At 32.6% G+C, this 14831-nt stretch overlaps 1 protein-coding gene and 1 long non-coding RNA gene across 3 annotated transcripts; one reads left to right on the top strand and one right to left on the bottom strand.

Moving 5' to 3' along the window:
- Positions 1 to 73: 73 nt before the first annotated feature.
- Idh3b (isocitrate dehydrogenase [NAD] subunit beta, mitochondrial) lies at positions 74 to 14815 on the bottom strand. 2 transcript variants are annotated; one of them, XM_090115377.1, is made up of 9 exons: positions 14667 to 14815; positions 14301 to 14384; positions 12724 to 12816; positions 11191 to 11307; positions 8440 to 8647; positions 7322 to 7485; positions 6461 to 6670; positions 2922 to 3058; positions 74 to 554 (listed from the first exon to the last, which is right to left on the bottom strand). In XM_090115377.1, exons 1-9 carry the CDS (start codon positions 14706 to 14708, stop codon positions 461 to 463), a joined length of 1149 nt encoding a protein of 382 aa, XP_089971503.1. In that variant the 5' UTR covers positions 14709 to 14815; the 3' UTR covers positions 74 to 460. The 2 variants fall into 2 exon arrangements, with proteins under 2 accessions (XP_089971503.1, XP_089971505.1); XM_090115379.1 differs by having other exon boundaries at positions 14328 to 14384.
- On the top strand, positions 3846 to 5179 carry LOC149898260 (uncharacterized). Its single transcript, XR_016458060.1, has 3 exons — positions 3846 to 4268; positions 4613 to 4813; positions 5099 to 5179. It is a non-coding gene; the product is annotated as an uncharacterized LOC149898260 (long non-coding RNA).
- Positions 14816 to 14831: the final 16 nt, after the last annotated feature.

Genomic DNA, 14831 nt, shown 5'->3' with positions numbered 1-14831 from the left:
AACAATTGAACGATTATCATCCAAAAAGTTTTAAATTGAATTAAGGAATTTTTACAATAAAACAACAAACAAATATTTTGGCAAATTTTATTTACACTGGTAACAATTGATTTAATACTGCATCTACGTCCACAGATCTTAGGAATAAATTAAAATAAATTATTCTTAGACTAATTGTTGGCAACCCAACAACTTGATTGAAATAACCAATAGGAGCGGGCTTTTAACGATATCTTATTTCTAAAATAAATGAATATAAATTATATCAATGATACATAATTTAAATGGGGTTTTTAATATCACAAATTATCTTAAAATAAATTAAAAATGTCAAAGTTACATAGTAAATAAAAATAATCATGATAGTTCTTTGCTATAGACATAAACTAATATGAAATTAGAGGATATAAATAAATTGAAATCTATTGGTTATTTCATATTAGTGAACTTATATGTGAAATTATATGAGGCAATGAATGATAGCGTTGGTGAATGCTTTGGTGGTAGACTGGCCTCCAAGATCCTTGGTCCTCACTTTACCGTCCGTTAATACCCTGAAAATTTATTAAAATATTACAAAATATGAATTTAATTATATTGAAAACATAAAGGAGACGATTTTTTTTGTTTGGAGAATAGGCCCACCTCAATTTCTTAGCGTATATTAATGAAATGTGTGTTAATTTGTTCCTTGAAGTCCCCAGATTATAGTGGTGAAATTACTTTTACATGTTTTAACCGGAATCTTTAGAAACACGATGTGCAAACATTTACCTCCTTCCTACATAAAAACTAACTGATAATGAGCGATTTGTCTTGTGTGACCCATCCGAATCATTGGGTTACAATATATTTAAATGAATGAATAAAAAAATATTAGAAAACATCACATACATTGTCACGATTCCAAGCTCGGAAATCGGAAACAGCGAAGTTACCACAAACACAGAGACCCGATTTGGTTATAAATAGTATAGAAAATAAGTGATATAAGTGTGTGTACCTCAAGTTTCTGGACCTTATGCGATTTTAGCAAATGGGAAAACTGATTAAATAAGAAATTATTAGTTTAGTAGGTAGGTAGGTACGTGATTTATGACTAGGAGTAGGTACATAGTATTAGGATAGGTAGCCATTTGCACAGCTATGCTATTATTCATGTTCTATTGTAATATTAAACGCTCTTAAGTTGTAGCAATTACATTTTAAAATAGGGAATAAAACATTGTTTATGTTAAAAACATTACAACTACGACAGGAAGAATCTGACGTCTATCAAAGCAGCCAATAGATGTAACGTTTCGTTACACGGATTTTTTAAGCTTAGTAGAAACAAATTGTTTTATTTGATTAATAATTACAGGATTTAAAATCGCTATCAATCACATTCTTCCACATAAATAGGAATAAAAACAGTTTCTAAAGTGATTTGTTTAAGGCAGTTTTTTTCGCTTTTTGGTTTTATTTTCATTCTATCGATAAAACCGTTTCGTTCCAGTTATAATTATTTTAATGTTGGCCATTGTTTTGGGTTTCTAGACAGCAGGGATGATATCAAAATAAAGCTTTTTAATTCGATTTCATGATTCCGGTTTCGTTTGTAAAACAGCGAAGCTTCAAAATTCATAATATAATTTTATATTTTTACACGTTTTTTTTTTATTACTATACGTTACCGAGTCTTGGTGGGCCCACAAAAAATAGTCTCCTTTATATGGTTTTTGGATCTAATATGTTCGTATAGAAAGTAAAAATATCCATTCAAATAGGAGGAATAATAGGATATTTTTTCACGGTGCATTTACTTTTACATTTATTTAGCTAGAGAAAGAGCATTCTTTCGTGATATTTTAGTAAACGAAAACTCGTATTCAATATTGTTCAGTATTAGAACATTGCATAGAATCTTTTCGAACGCGCTAAGAACAACGAATGAATGCTCTACGAGTGGGGTTAGAATGAGTATTTGCTCGTTTGAAGTATATGCACCGATAGAAACCTCTTGCGATTATTAGTGATAAGACTCCAGAAATAACACACACTGTTTTTGTGTGATACTTGAACAAACATTAAGACGTACACATTTCTAAAATGGTTTTTTGATTCTTATTGATTTATACTATTAACTAGCTGTTGCCCGCAGCTTCGCCTGCGTGGAAAAGATAAATTTACATGATACAAATTTTCATCCCCTATTTTAGCCCTTTAGGGCATGAATTTTCTAAAATCCTTTCTTAGGGGACGCCTACGTTATGACATCTACCTGCATGCCAAATTTCAGCCCGATACGTTCAGTGGTTTGGGCTGTGCGTTGATAGATCACTATATCAGTCACCTTTGAGTTTTATATACAGGGTGTCCCACTGTTGGTATACTAAGCTCAAAGGAGGTTATAGTTTTGCATACGCTGAGTACGTAAAAAATAATTAAAAAATTCCAGACGCATTTTTTTTTCAAATAGATGAATTCTTAAAACTCTATGTGTACACCCATAACAAGCGAGCCGCCCAACTTTGCCACCAGCACGTGAGCTATCGTTTAAGATTATGTTTTCATAGATAAAATGCTCATATTAGAGAAGCGGTATATGCCGGCTGCGCGAAGCTAGAGAAGAAAACATGGATTTTCAGGAAAAATTAAGCAAAAAATTTTGGACGTAATTTTTTTTTAAAGTATTTTTTACGTGATCAGTGTATGCAAAACTACAAGTTCCTTCGCGCTTAGTATACCAATAGTGGGACACCCTGTATATAGATAAACACCACAATTAATGTTTATTTCTTCTATCTACATTGAAAAGGCTTTGGCCTTTATTTATTTAAAGATTAGCTTGATTATTTGAAAGAAAAGCCTTTAAGCATTACTATGTTTATTAGAACACCTATATAAAAAATCGTTAAAAAATAACATTATTAACTTACTTGTTAATAGCGCCCTTTATCATTTTCGAGTACGAGTGCAGATTGACATGGGCCAGCAAATTGGCAGAACATAACAACATGGCGGTCGGGTTGGCGATGTTCTTGCCCACTGCGCCTGAGAAGATGTGTCTCGCGCCCTGTTTACCATTAACATATAAATTATATAGCAAAGGACCTAGTGTTGAACCTTGGGGAACTCCCAAGTATGAGTACAAATTCACATGGGTAAGAAAATTAGCTGAACACAACATGGCTAAGAAGATGTGCCTCGTGCCCTGTTTACCATTTGTGTATAAATTACACGACTCGACAAAAAAATTTTCGTTCTTTGTCCTAAAGTTTATACTATTATTTTCCAGTTAGTTATGCACAAAAACGAAAAGAAAATACCTTTTTGCGGTATAAAGTTTGCTTTTGTGATAGTTATAATAATAATACTCATTTTTCAATTTTTTCATAAATTTTAATTGATTTTAATATTTTTAAAAAGACCGCGCGGTGAGAGTGGGGTATTAACGTTTACACTGTGCCGCTAGATGGCACCCGAGTGATAAACAACCATCAGGCCCAGAATAACTTAAAATGTCGTCACGAAAGTGCAAATACGATGCTGATGCATTTTGTGGTCAATTTATTAAAGTTCGAGACGTGAAATATGAACTAAAGACATCTCACGTTCTCTGTGAAGCCTATGAAGCATATTTTGACTGTCCTGTACGGAATCAAGATAAGCCATGGACTCCACATGTTGCTTGTAGATATTGTAAAAGGTGTTTGGAAGGTAATGCAAATTACAAATTACAAATTTTAAGGCCATGGGCTGCAGGATGTCATTAAAAGTACATATGCTGCATGCTCATTTGGATAAATTTAAAAACAATATGGGAGCCTATTCCGAAGAGCAAGGAGAACGTTTCCATCTGCAGGGCTATTGTCTAATTTTGACACATTAAGTGATCAACATAGTTTTGATGATCACTGAACTTTGATGTCCACTAAAAATTTTAAGATTTGGTATTGCGTATCTTAGTAAGTGGACATCATGTCACGGTGTATTACGGTGCTTATCAACGATGACACCGAACGTCACTATTTTTTATCGACATTATGCAGCAAAATTAAAAATATATACATTTGGTCGTACATTCTACAAATACGTGAGCATATTTAAATCTGACGTGTTATATTAACCGGAACACTTGGGATTTGAAATGTTTACTCTTGTATGGCGCTAAATTCATAACACTTGAATTTTGGTCTGTCTACAATTATTACAATTTTGGTCGTCGTTGTGTGTACACATGTGTATTTGAAAGTTAGAAACGGTAACAAATAAATAAAACTGAGGTAAGTCTTATAACTCTTGTTTTTAGAGAAATATTAATATTAATTTAAATATAAATTTTAAATATTTATATCCTTTAGATTGCTTTGTATAGTTTTATGAAATGTTTAACAAAAATCTATATAATTACTTACATCTAATAAAATGTAACTTATTTACATATTTCAAACAGAAATATTGTTTTTTTTTAATAATGACTATTCTTGTGCCTAAATTAGATAGATTTGTCGGAAAACAGTAATTGGGGAGAATTAAATATTATTTAATTCCCATTAAATTATAGTTACATTATTTTTAAAAATACTTGTTATTATAATAATGTGTTTTACCTTTCTATAAACTATAGATGCCTGCACGTAGGAAGCTTTCGCCTAGGCAAGTAGAAATACTGGTAGAATTTGCAGAGTCTCACCGTGAAATAGCTTTGGGCCGCTTCTCCGGTGGACCACTTGCAAACCAGGCAACGAGAAAAGCTTGGGAAGAGGTAGCGGTCAAACTCAATTCAGTTGCTGAAGGTTCTACTAAAACACCAGATCAATGGCGCCGGGTAAATATTTTGTAACTTTTATGAAACAACAAGTTTTGTTAACAAGTTTTTTTGCATTCGCTTTTTTTGTTGGGTCAAGATAAACATAAGTAATAAAAATTCTCACATTTAGTAACCCCACTTGAAAGTTTGAAACATTTTAACACTTAACATAACAAACCCATATCAATCAGGTAGGTACTTGAACAAGTTAACATTCTTCAAATTTTTTGCTCAGTGCTTGTATTTTACTTTAATATTTTGGAGTTTTTAAATTAATGCATAAAAATTTGTTTTGAAAATTAGTACTGGATTGAGTTCAAAGCTAAGACAAAAACAAAAGCAGCAGATTCAAGACGAAATGCTTCAGGACATCATGAATTTTGAACAACGCTATCAAGGCCAATACAATGAAAACATGATGGGCGACTATATTTGGGGTTTATTGAGAGAAAGTAGCTATGAACATAAAAGAAAAAGTAAAAGTGTGCACTTTTAAGTTATTTTCCACTTTTCTGTAAGCTAATTTGATAGTAAAACTTAATAAAAATAATAAACATTTTTATTTCAATAGTTTTATTTTCAATCAAAAATTAAAATCCGAGATTTTTAAAAATTTCCTTCAATCAGTCTTCTAAGCACAAAAGCAAAGTTTTTCATGCCATATATTTTTTTTCCGTCTAATTACGACCTAAACTACGAAATTTAATGCTTTGCAATCAAAGTCAAATTTCATGGTGACCCGTTGTTATAGAGTATAGGACCTAGTGTTGAACCTTAGGGGACACCCAAGTATAAATGCAAATTCGCGTAGGTAAGAAAATTAGCAAAACACAAGAACATAGCTGTCGGATTGTCGATGTTCTTGCCTACTGCGCCTGAGAATATGTCACCGCGCCCTGTATACCATTTCTATATAAATTTGATATACCTATAGCAATGGACCTAGTGTTGAATCTTGGAGAACTCCCAAGTGTTAGTGCAAATCCACTCGAGCCAGCAAGTTAGCTGAATACAATAACATAGAATTGCCTCGAGCCCTGTATACCAATTGTATATAAATTAAATAGTAAATGACCTAGTGTTGAACCTTGGGGAACTCCCAATGTCATGCATTTTCAGTTTTCATTAAATGTGCAGTAAAATGTTTATTAGGATAACAAAATTGAAAAAATGTATAGCATTAAATGTAAAATATTGTACAACATAATACACATATAGACAATTGCTTTAATTTAAAACTATAGATTTAAATTAAATTTTTGGAATTATCCGTTTTGTTAACATTGGTGCGTGCATATAATAAAACTCGACATTTTAACATTCTAAATATCATGTTTTTCGCGTATACCGGCTCCACCAACTAGCCCAGACGCGAGGTTATCCACAATGTTGCCATATAAGTTTGGTGTGACCATAACATCATTTTGACGTGACAACGTCTTATAATTCGATAGAGCCGGCTGCACGCACGAAAAAACATGACTCATGCGGCGTTACCTCGCTCTGAGGCGTTCCATGTAAGGCTTGAAGTGCAAGCGAGAGCGCGGAACGAGCGACAAAGAAGCACAATCGGACGTTGTCACGTTCAACTATCGTCAGTAAATCGACTTTACAGACAACCTATTTTTTTTTTTTGTAATTTTTTCATGATTTTTTTTTGTTTACCTGTTCAAATACAGCGCACTCGGAGCTATAACTAGCGCCAGCTACTACACCGGCCCCGCCAACTAGCCCAGACGCGAGGTTATCAACAATGTTGCCATATAAGTTCGGTGTGACCATAACGTCAAATTGGTTCGGGTTGGACACCATTTGCATGGTGCAGTTGTCGACGATCATCTTCTCGAATTGGATGCGCGGGTAGAGTTTTGCGATCTGAAAAAAAAATGTTATAACGGAAATAGAAATGGTGTGAATGCTACAGTCAAAACCCTGAACAGTATTGACTGGTTCAGGGTTTTGACTGTAACATAAATATCATCAAAAAATACACAATTCAGGCAGATGAGAGACAGTCCCGTTAAGTTTGAACAGATCTTGAATTTTAACCATGTGGCATAAAATCAAATACAAATAATGAATTACTTAAAAGATTTTATGTTTCGTAATGCATAAACTGTAAAACTACTAGCCTGATTTAAAATTATTTCACTGGTTGAATACTGCATAAGTCCTCAGGGACACAGACTATAGTCTATTATTATTTATTTTTTGCGTGGGTGGTTCGAAAAAAGTGGAAATTGAAAAATAGATCAGCTGTTATTTTTATGTTCATTGGGCCTCTTTTCCTGTTAATATTATAAATGCGAAAGTTTGTGAGGATGAATGTATGCTCGTTACTCTTTCAAGCAAATACTACTAATCCGATTACGATAAAATTCGATATGTAGCTGAAGACCCAGAATAAGACACAGGCTACTTTTTATCCCGGAAATCCCACAAGAACAATGTTTTTCTTTGAAAACGCGGGCGAAGCCACTGGCGGAAACCTAGTAAATCAATATTATTATAAATATAATATATCACCTCTTCACAACTACGCAAGAACAGTCCATCGCCCAGTTTCATAATGTTCGCCTTGTGCACAGCGGTGACCTTCTTGCGGCCCATCTTCACGGCATAGTCAAATGCGAACTTCGCGATACGCTCGGACTTCGCAGCTGTGATGATCTTCAAGCACTCCACGACACCTGGGAAATATTTTGAAGTGAACTCTTTAGCGGCGTTGAGCACTTTTTCTGTAATGGGTATAAAATCTTAAACTCGCGTCAGGACACGTGACCTGATCGAAAAAGCGTAAGACGGATACCATTCCACAATATCAAACATGCTCAACGTTAATAATCAAGTTTTCACTTCTGCCGGCACTCCCGGAGTGCAACCCGTCTTTTTTTAATTATTTTTAGTAGCTGAAACGAATGTTTTTTCTTGAGTTTTGTATGAATTTTCATCGACTAAAATATGTAAGATAGAACACCCTGTACTTTATTGCATCGATAATAATAATAGAGAAATCTGACATTTTATTTTCGAGTTCCGGGTGTAGAAAGCAAAATTTATTTTAAAAAATAATGGAATGTGTCCCTGATGTGTTTGAATTGTAAAATGTACCCTATAACTATATTTTAACATACAAATCATATCATAAAAATAACTGGAAAGTCAAAGAAAGAAAAAACACTTTCACATTTTTACTGTTTAAATAATATCTCCTCTGAAATTTAGGCACATGTCATAACCAACTAATGCCATATATTATAGTGTATAGTCCATGGTTCGACAATTTCTGTTGTAAATTGTAACTTAGTGGTACATATAGAAGTAATGAATATTTATTCGTAACATTATTCTGTTTTCATTATCTATCTCTTCTTTTGGCCATGAAATACATCCGTAAACAGCACAATATCTAACCATTTTCTACGAAAAACGATAATCACAAATCCAAAATAATAAAATTGCTTTAAGTCAATTTGATAAATGTTGTCAATCTTCGTTGCGTATCGTCCCTGTAGAAAAATATGGACCATTTATAGACTGATCGTGCGGGGTGAGGTAAGTGTTTAATTTTGGCGGGAGGCGGAGAGTGTCCGTTCTGTAGCGTTTAGCTACTATTATGTATTCTGTGGTACAGTTACACATACCAGGCACAGACTCATGTTCCAACGCAGAATACTCTCCTTCCGTTTGTTCCCTAATAATGATGCAGTCTACATCCTTGTGCCTGCAGTTCACATTGGGCAATGACTTCACGTGAACAACGTTAGCGTACAGGTCTAGTGCGTTGCGGAGTTTCATGTTGAGGGTTTGGAGTTCCCCAGTGTGAGAGAAATCTGGGGTCGCGAGGATACCCTGAAAAATTTAATTATATTTGAACAGTTATATAGTACCAGGTCTTGGTTGTGGCTTCACTGTAATGTCAAAGCAATTTATAAACTACTAGCAGTCCGCCCCGGCTTCGCCCGTGGTACATATTTACGTTTTCCATCCATCCATTTAACCATCCTCATACTTCAAGGAAAAGGAATATAATAAAAAAAGAATTAACGAAATCGGTTCAGCCGTTCTCAAGTTATGCGCTTACCAACACATTTTGGGATTTATTTTTATATTTATAAACTACTAGTGGTCCGCCCCGGCTTCACCCGTGGTACCTACATGTTTAAACTATCCTATCTCTCAAGTTGGATCGAACTGCACATGGTGTGCGAATTTTATTATAATCGGTTAAGTGGTTTAGGAGTCCATTGAGGACAAACATTGTGACACGAGATTTATATACAGTGGTGGACGTTTAATTAGAAACACGTAACAGGATGAAGTAGTCATCATTTTTTTTTACTTTTGTGTATTAACGTTTTAGAGATTAAGCATTATTTCATATGAAATAGAACACCCGTTTATCTAGTTTTATAAGAAATTGCTTAATTTTAATCAAACGCTACGCAAAATTAATAAAATTCAACAACTTTAAGTGAAATCTGATTTCCGAGTATTTTCAGTCTGGACAACAAATTAGAAACAGCATGGTTCGAGTGTTCCAATGTCAAAACCTGTTGAAATGCTGACAATATTTTTTTCTTCTACAAATAATTGCACCGTTTTTTAAACATTCCATCTAAAAGTTTCTGAAAATTAATTTACTTTGCAGTATAAATGGGTAAAAGTAAGATTTGTGACCCATCAACAAGAAAAATAATTTTAAGTTTACATTTTGACAAAAACTGGAGTTACAGGAAAATTGCAAATCATTTAGAGTGTTCGATAAGAAGATATTCAATGCTACAGTTTATTTAAAAGAGCATGGTACTTCTGATTAAGTGCCTAAAAAAGCTCGACCATGAAAAACCACTGTTCGCGAGCAAAGGCAAATAATTCTTTTCGCAAAGATGGATCCATTTAAAGGTTCCAATTCTATTAGAAAATATTTTTTTGCAAACGTGTTAAAATCTCATACAATCTAAGCCACGAAATTGTAAAGCCGTTGTTGTCTATAAAGATTATAACACTCTAAAAACAACCCCATACGTGCCCATACTATAATGTTTCCTCCGCCATGCTGAACTATTTATTTATTATCTAAGGCCTGGTTAATTGAACGACGTGCGTATCCTTAGCCATCATAATTGATTAAATTAATTTTAGTTTCATCACAAAATCAAACTTTTTCACTGGCGGAATGAAAGTCTTTGTTCCCTGGACTGCCTAGTAAGAAGTTGTACTTTCCTGGCGTCTCTCCCAAAAAATTTTCGACTTATTGCCTGCGAACCGATCTGATCGACACATTGCGAGGTTCATCTTCGGAAAAAACTAATTTTATAATAGAATTTGAACTTTTAAATGGATCCATCTTTGCCAAAAGAATCATTTGCCTATCCTCGCGTGCAGTGGTTTTTCATGGTCGAGCTTTTCTAGGCACTTGATCGGAAGTACCATGCTCTTTTAAATAAACTGTAGCATTGAATATCTTTTTATCGAACACTCTAAATGATTTGCAATTTTCCTGTAACTCCAGTTTTTGTCAAAATGTAAACTTAAAATTATTTTTCTTGTTGATGGGTCACAAATCTTACTTTTACCCATTTAAACTGCAAAGCAAATTAATTTTCAAAAAATTTTAGATGGAATGTTTAAAAAACGGTGCAAATATTTGTAAAAGAAAAAAATATTGTCAGCATTTCAACAGGTTTTGACTTTGGAACACTCGAACCATGCTGTTTCTAATTTGTTGTCCAGACTGAAAATACTCGACAATCAGACTTCACTTAAAGTTGTTGAATTTTATTAATTTAAGCTAATGTTTGATTAAAATAAAGCAATTTCTTAAAAACTAGATAAACAGGTGTTCTATTACATATGAAATCATACTTAATCTCTAATACGTTAATACATAAATGTTAAATGAATTTGATGACTCCTTCATCGTATTACGTGTTTCTAATTAAACGTCCACCACTGTATATTAAGATACGCCCGCGGCTTTGCTTGGTCAAAAAATCCGAAAAAACTTGCATTGCTTTGCTATATGAAAAAATAGACCGACAAACAAACACACTTACGCACTTATAATATGGATTTAAGGATGGATAGTTGTATTGTGGAGCGAATCAATAAAATAAATAAGGAAAATATTTTTTAATAATAAAACAGCTTGTGTGTTGGCTTTGAAAAGTGGTCAGTTTACATATGAATATACAATACTTGTTAATTCGTAATAGTATTTAAACTTTAAAGTAAGTAAGTTTAGTTGGTGAAAAGATTTTTTGAAAAATTTATAAAAATTAAAAAAAAATATTTTATATTACATTCAGACTCTTAATAATTTTTAAGTAATATTAATGTATTTACCACAATTATAATTTAAAAATATCATAAAATATAACGATTAATCATACCTTGATACAAATCTTGTTCTTAGCAATAGAGTTGACAACATCTTCAAGAGGGGCGCTCAATGTTGGGTTCACTTCTGAGAAAAAGAATGATTCGAAGTCCACAGGGATGCCGGCTGCCTGAAATAAAAATATTTTTTTATGAATGCTTTATACATATTATATCGTTTGTTCGTTAAAATAAGAAATATGGATCATTATGTCTAGAAAGTTACGGAAAATAATAATGGTTCCGACAAATAAATAAATCTCCAGCTATCTCTGTCCGACTTTTATTCTAATTTACCAGCGTTATAATAATATACCGACAAAAAAATTCAAAGCATACCGAATAAAATACCTAAATTTTGCTGACACCTATGAACACAATCAAATTACATTTCTACTTAAAAATATATTAAACTTCGAATAACAAAACTAAACTTCTGAATAAAATACTGAACCTCCGACGAGATTACTGGGTTACTGACAACAGAGGTCATGTGAATATAATCATTCTTTTACGAATTTTATGAGTTATTTAATTTTCTAGTGTTGGTTACCAAATATATTTTTTAACTCTCAACATTGATGAAAATACCGAAACTGGTCGGACCGCGCGATCGGCTCCGTCGACGCGCAAAAAAAAAATCAAGTTTAGGTTAGGTTAGCCGTTAGGTTAGGTTAGGTTAGGTTTCTTAAAAAAAAAAACTACACAGAAATAGGAGCCCCGCGAAGCGGGGCTCCGTCGACGCGCAGAAAAAAATCAAGTTTAGGTTAGGTTAGCCGTTAGGTTAGGTTAGGTTAGGTTTCTTAAAAAAAAAACTACACAGAAATAGGAGCCCCGCGAAGCGGGGCTCCGTCGACGCGCAAAAAAAAATCAAGTTTAGGTTAGGTTAGCCGTTAGGTTAGGTTATGTTAGGTTTCTTAAATTTTCATGAATTAGAATTCATGATTATAGTAAGTACATTTTTGTATTTTTAATAACTTTCTGGACAAGCGCCAACAATAGAAATTTAAGTATAACATTGTAGTAAAAATAGCACAGAGTTTATGAAAAATTAAATGTAATTGATGAATTTCTAGTTGGCAAGTAAAGGTAATAATTACAAAGCATTGTTATCAGTAGAACATAATTTTATATGGTAAAAAAGTATTACAGCAATTAACAGTCATAAGATTTTTTCTAAGATTTAAGTATATCATTCGGTCGTTTCGTCATTTTTAGTCGGACAGAAGTAGTCGGAGATTTAGTATTTCGGGCAGTAAATATTATATTTTTAGTAAGGACATTTTTAAATTTATTATCGGAGCTTTTATTACTACCCGAAAGTTACACACATTTCTTCTGTATCTATAATAACATATTATTTTGATATTACATGATTGATAAAAAGTTATCATACTAATAACATTTTTTAAAAAGTTAATGAATTGACGATAGAGTTACTTTCATATGGATAAATTCACAATTTGGTATTTTCTATTGTATATAATATATATAAATTCATATTTTACAAATGAGTCTTCACACCACAATGAAAACAAAATAATTACCTTAAAAACCTCCTGAACGGAGTACACCAATTCCGGGCCAACTCCATCTCCTGGGATGAGGGTGCACTTGATGCGACCCTCCTTGCCAGCTTGCTATATAACATATTAGGACTATTATAATATGTGCATTGATTCAACTTTTATATTAAGAATCATATATTTATCATGAGAATTAAATAGTCTACTGTTTTAACGTAAAATTGCCAGTAATCAATTTTGACTGTTTCAATACAATTCTTTACTTATTTCTTTTGTTTACTATAATAAAAATATTAATTAATATAAAATACTGGTATCCTTTGTTTCAATCTTAAACTTAAAAATTAATTTAAAACCAATGTGCCATTCTCAGATTCTAAAATATTCATAATATATACAAGTACTAGCGGTCCGTCCCGGCTTCGCCCGTGGTACCTACATGTTTAGTTAAACTATCCTATCTCTGAAGTTGGATCGAACTGCACATGGTGTGCGAATTTTATTATAATCGGTTAAGTGGTTTATGAGTCCATTGAGGACAAACATTGTGACACGAGATTTATATATATTAAGATATTTTTTACAAACTCATATTATATAGTTACCTACCTATAATAGTTTTTCATTAAAACCTATTGAAAACTTACCCATCAAAGTATGTTATACCAACTCCTGATACCTATTTAAAATAATATTAAATCTATTCTACAAATAACGGGTACATTTGGACAACACAAAGGTTCATTTCATGCCTGTCATTTACCATTAACATGCTTTGGACATAATATTACAATTAATTATTGCTTATTAAACATAACACAAGCTAATATGGAACCATTCCATTCTTAGAAGTGCCAATATAACCAAATATGTATGTGCCAAATATATTGCCCATTTAAATTCCCAAAATGTGCGTCTTTTAATATGAACTGTTTTTTTTTTGAGTCCAATGAGTTTTAACAAATTAGTTTTTATATGCCCAATTTCATAAATTTTGTATAGAATAGAATGGTGAATTAAAACACCAGCGTAAAGCATGCAACATTGAAACATCTTACAGGTTTAGCTGATGATTAACGGACGACCTGATAAACAAAATCTTTAGAGTATTAAACTTTTGCGGCTATAATAGATATTATTTTGTTTAAGGTTGACATATCGGACAAATAATAATTTGATTTGTATTTAAAAGAAATTGCCAATTGTTATAATGTAGCATTTTGGAATAGCTATCAATCTATCAATCAATCATTCTATCTATCTAAGCTACCAATATCTAAAAAGAATTTCGCCAATAAATTTTTCTAGAAGATATCCAATCACTAGAATTGCATTGAGAAAAAAAATATTTACTACAACAATATAATTCTGTGATTGCATTCATAAGGAACTGCTGCATATTCTAATTTTGAATTTAAATTGTCTATCGCCAAGATTTAAGTTGGAATTTGTAAAATGTTTATCTGCACTGTATTTGCATTTTGCAGCTCTAGTAATGCCAATTCAAATAACTTTTAAGTAAAACTGTGTATATAAAATCAATATATTTTGTTGTTTTCCATTAATTTTGATGATGATTAGTAAATTAGTTTTCTCACCAGGATTGATAGGGGCGCGAAACATACGTTTTTGTCAGCATTTACTGTTGTGGTGTGGAGGCCCTTGCTGACGTGTTGAGAACCCTGCAAATGATATCAAATAACATCACTACATAATGTACTTCATATGCATACGAGAATATACGTCTTAGATCACGTGAGACTATCATATTCATGACACAAATTGAAAGAAATATAATGCGCATTCAATTTTTCATACAATGTTATCATATCGATTCAGGAAGGATGTTTATTTTAAGTAACTAGGAAAAATATAAACGTTTGTAGAGTTATGAAACAGATTTTAAATCCCATCAGCTGTCGATCGATAAAATAAATTAATACAAAGAAACATTTAATACGAACCTGCACTAATGTACGAAACACATTTCTGGTTATTAGGGACATTTTTATAAACGTTTTTAAAACCTTCGGAAAGGTTAAATTTTAAAAATTATTTTTGGATCGTCTTTGCTGACAAAAGACGTAACCTACGAAAACTCTGTTTTACGTAACTTGACAGGACTCCTA

This window comes from Colias eurytheme, chromosome 23 (genome assembly GCF_061535395.1).
Source record: "Colias eurytheme isolate Ceu_HAF_F1 chromosome 23, ilColEury1 Martin Lab GWU primary, whole genome shotgun sequence".
Taxonomy (NCBI): domain Eukaryota; kingdom Metazoa; phylum Arthropoda; class Insecta; order Lepidoptera; family Pieridae; genus Colias; species Colias eurytheme.
This window is presented reverse-complemented; position numbering and strand designations above follow the sequence as displayed.

What these genes read in the sequence shown, in the direction of transcription:
- Idh3b (XM_090115377.1), bottom strand. Translation starts at nt 14,708, where the DNA reads ATGTCCCTAATAACCAGAAATGTGTTTCGTACATTAGTGCAG. An exon ending in TCGCGCCCCTATCAATCCTG is followed by an intron (nt 12,817 to 14,300) that starts GTGAGAAAACTA and finishes TATGTTATATAG; the next exon opens with CAAGCTGGCAAGGAGGGTCG. An exon ending in ATAAAGGGCGCTATTAACAA is followed by an intron (nt 555 to 2,921) that starts GTAAGTTAATAA and finishes ATAAATTTTCAG; the next exon opens with GGTATTAACGGACGGTAAAG.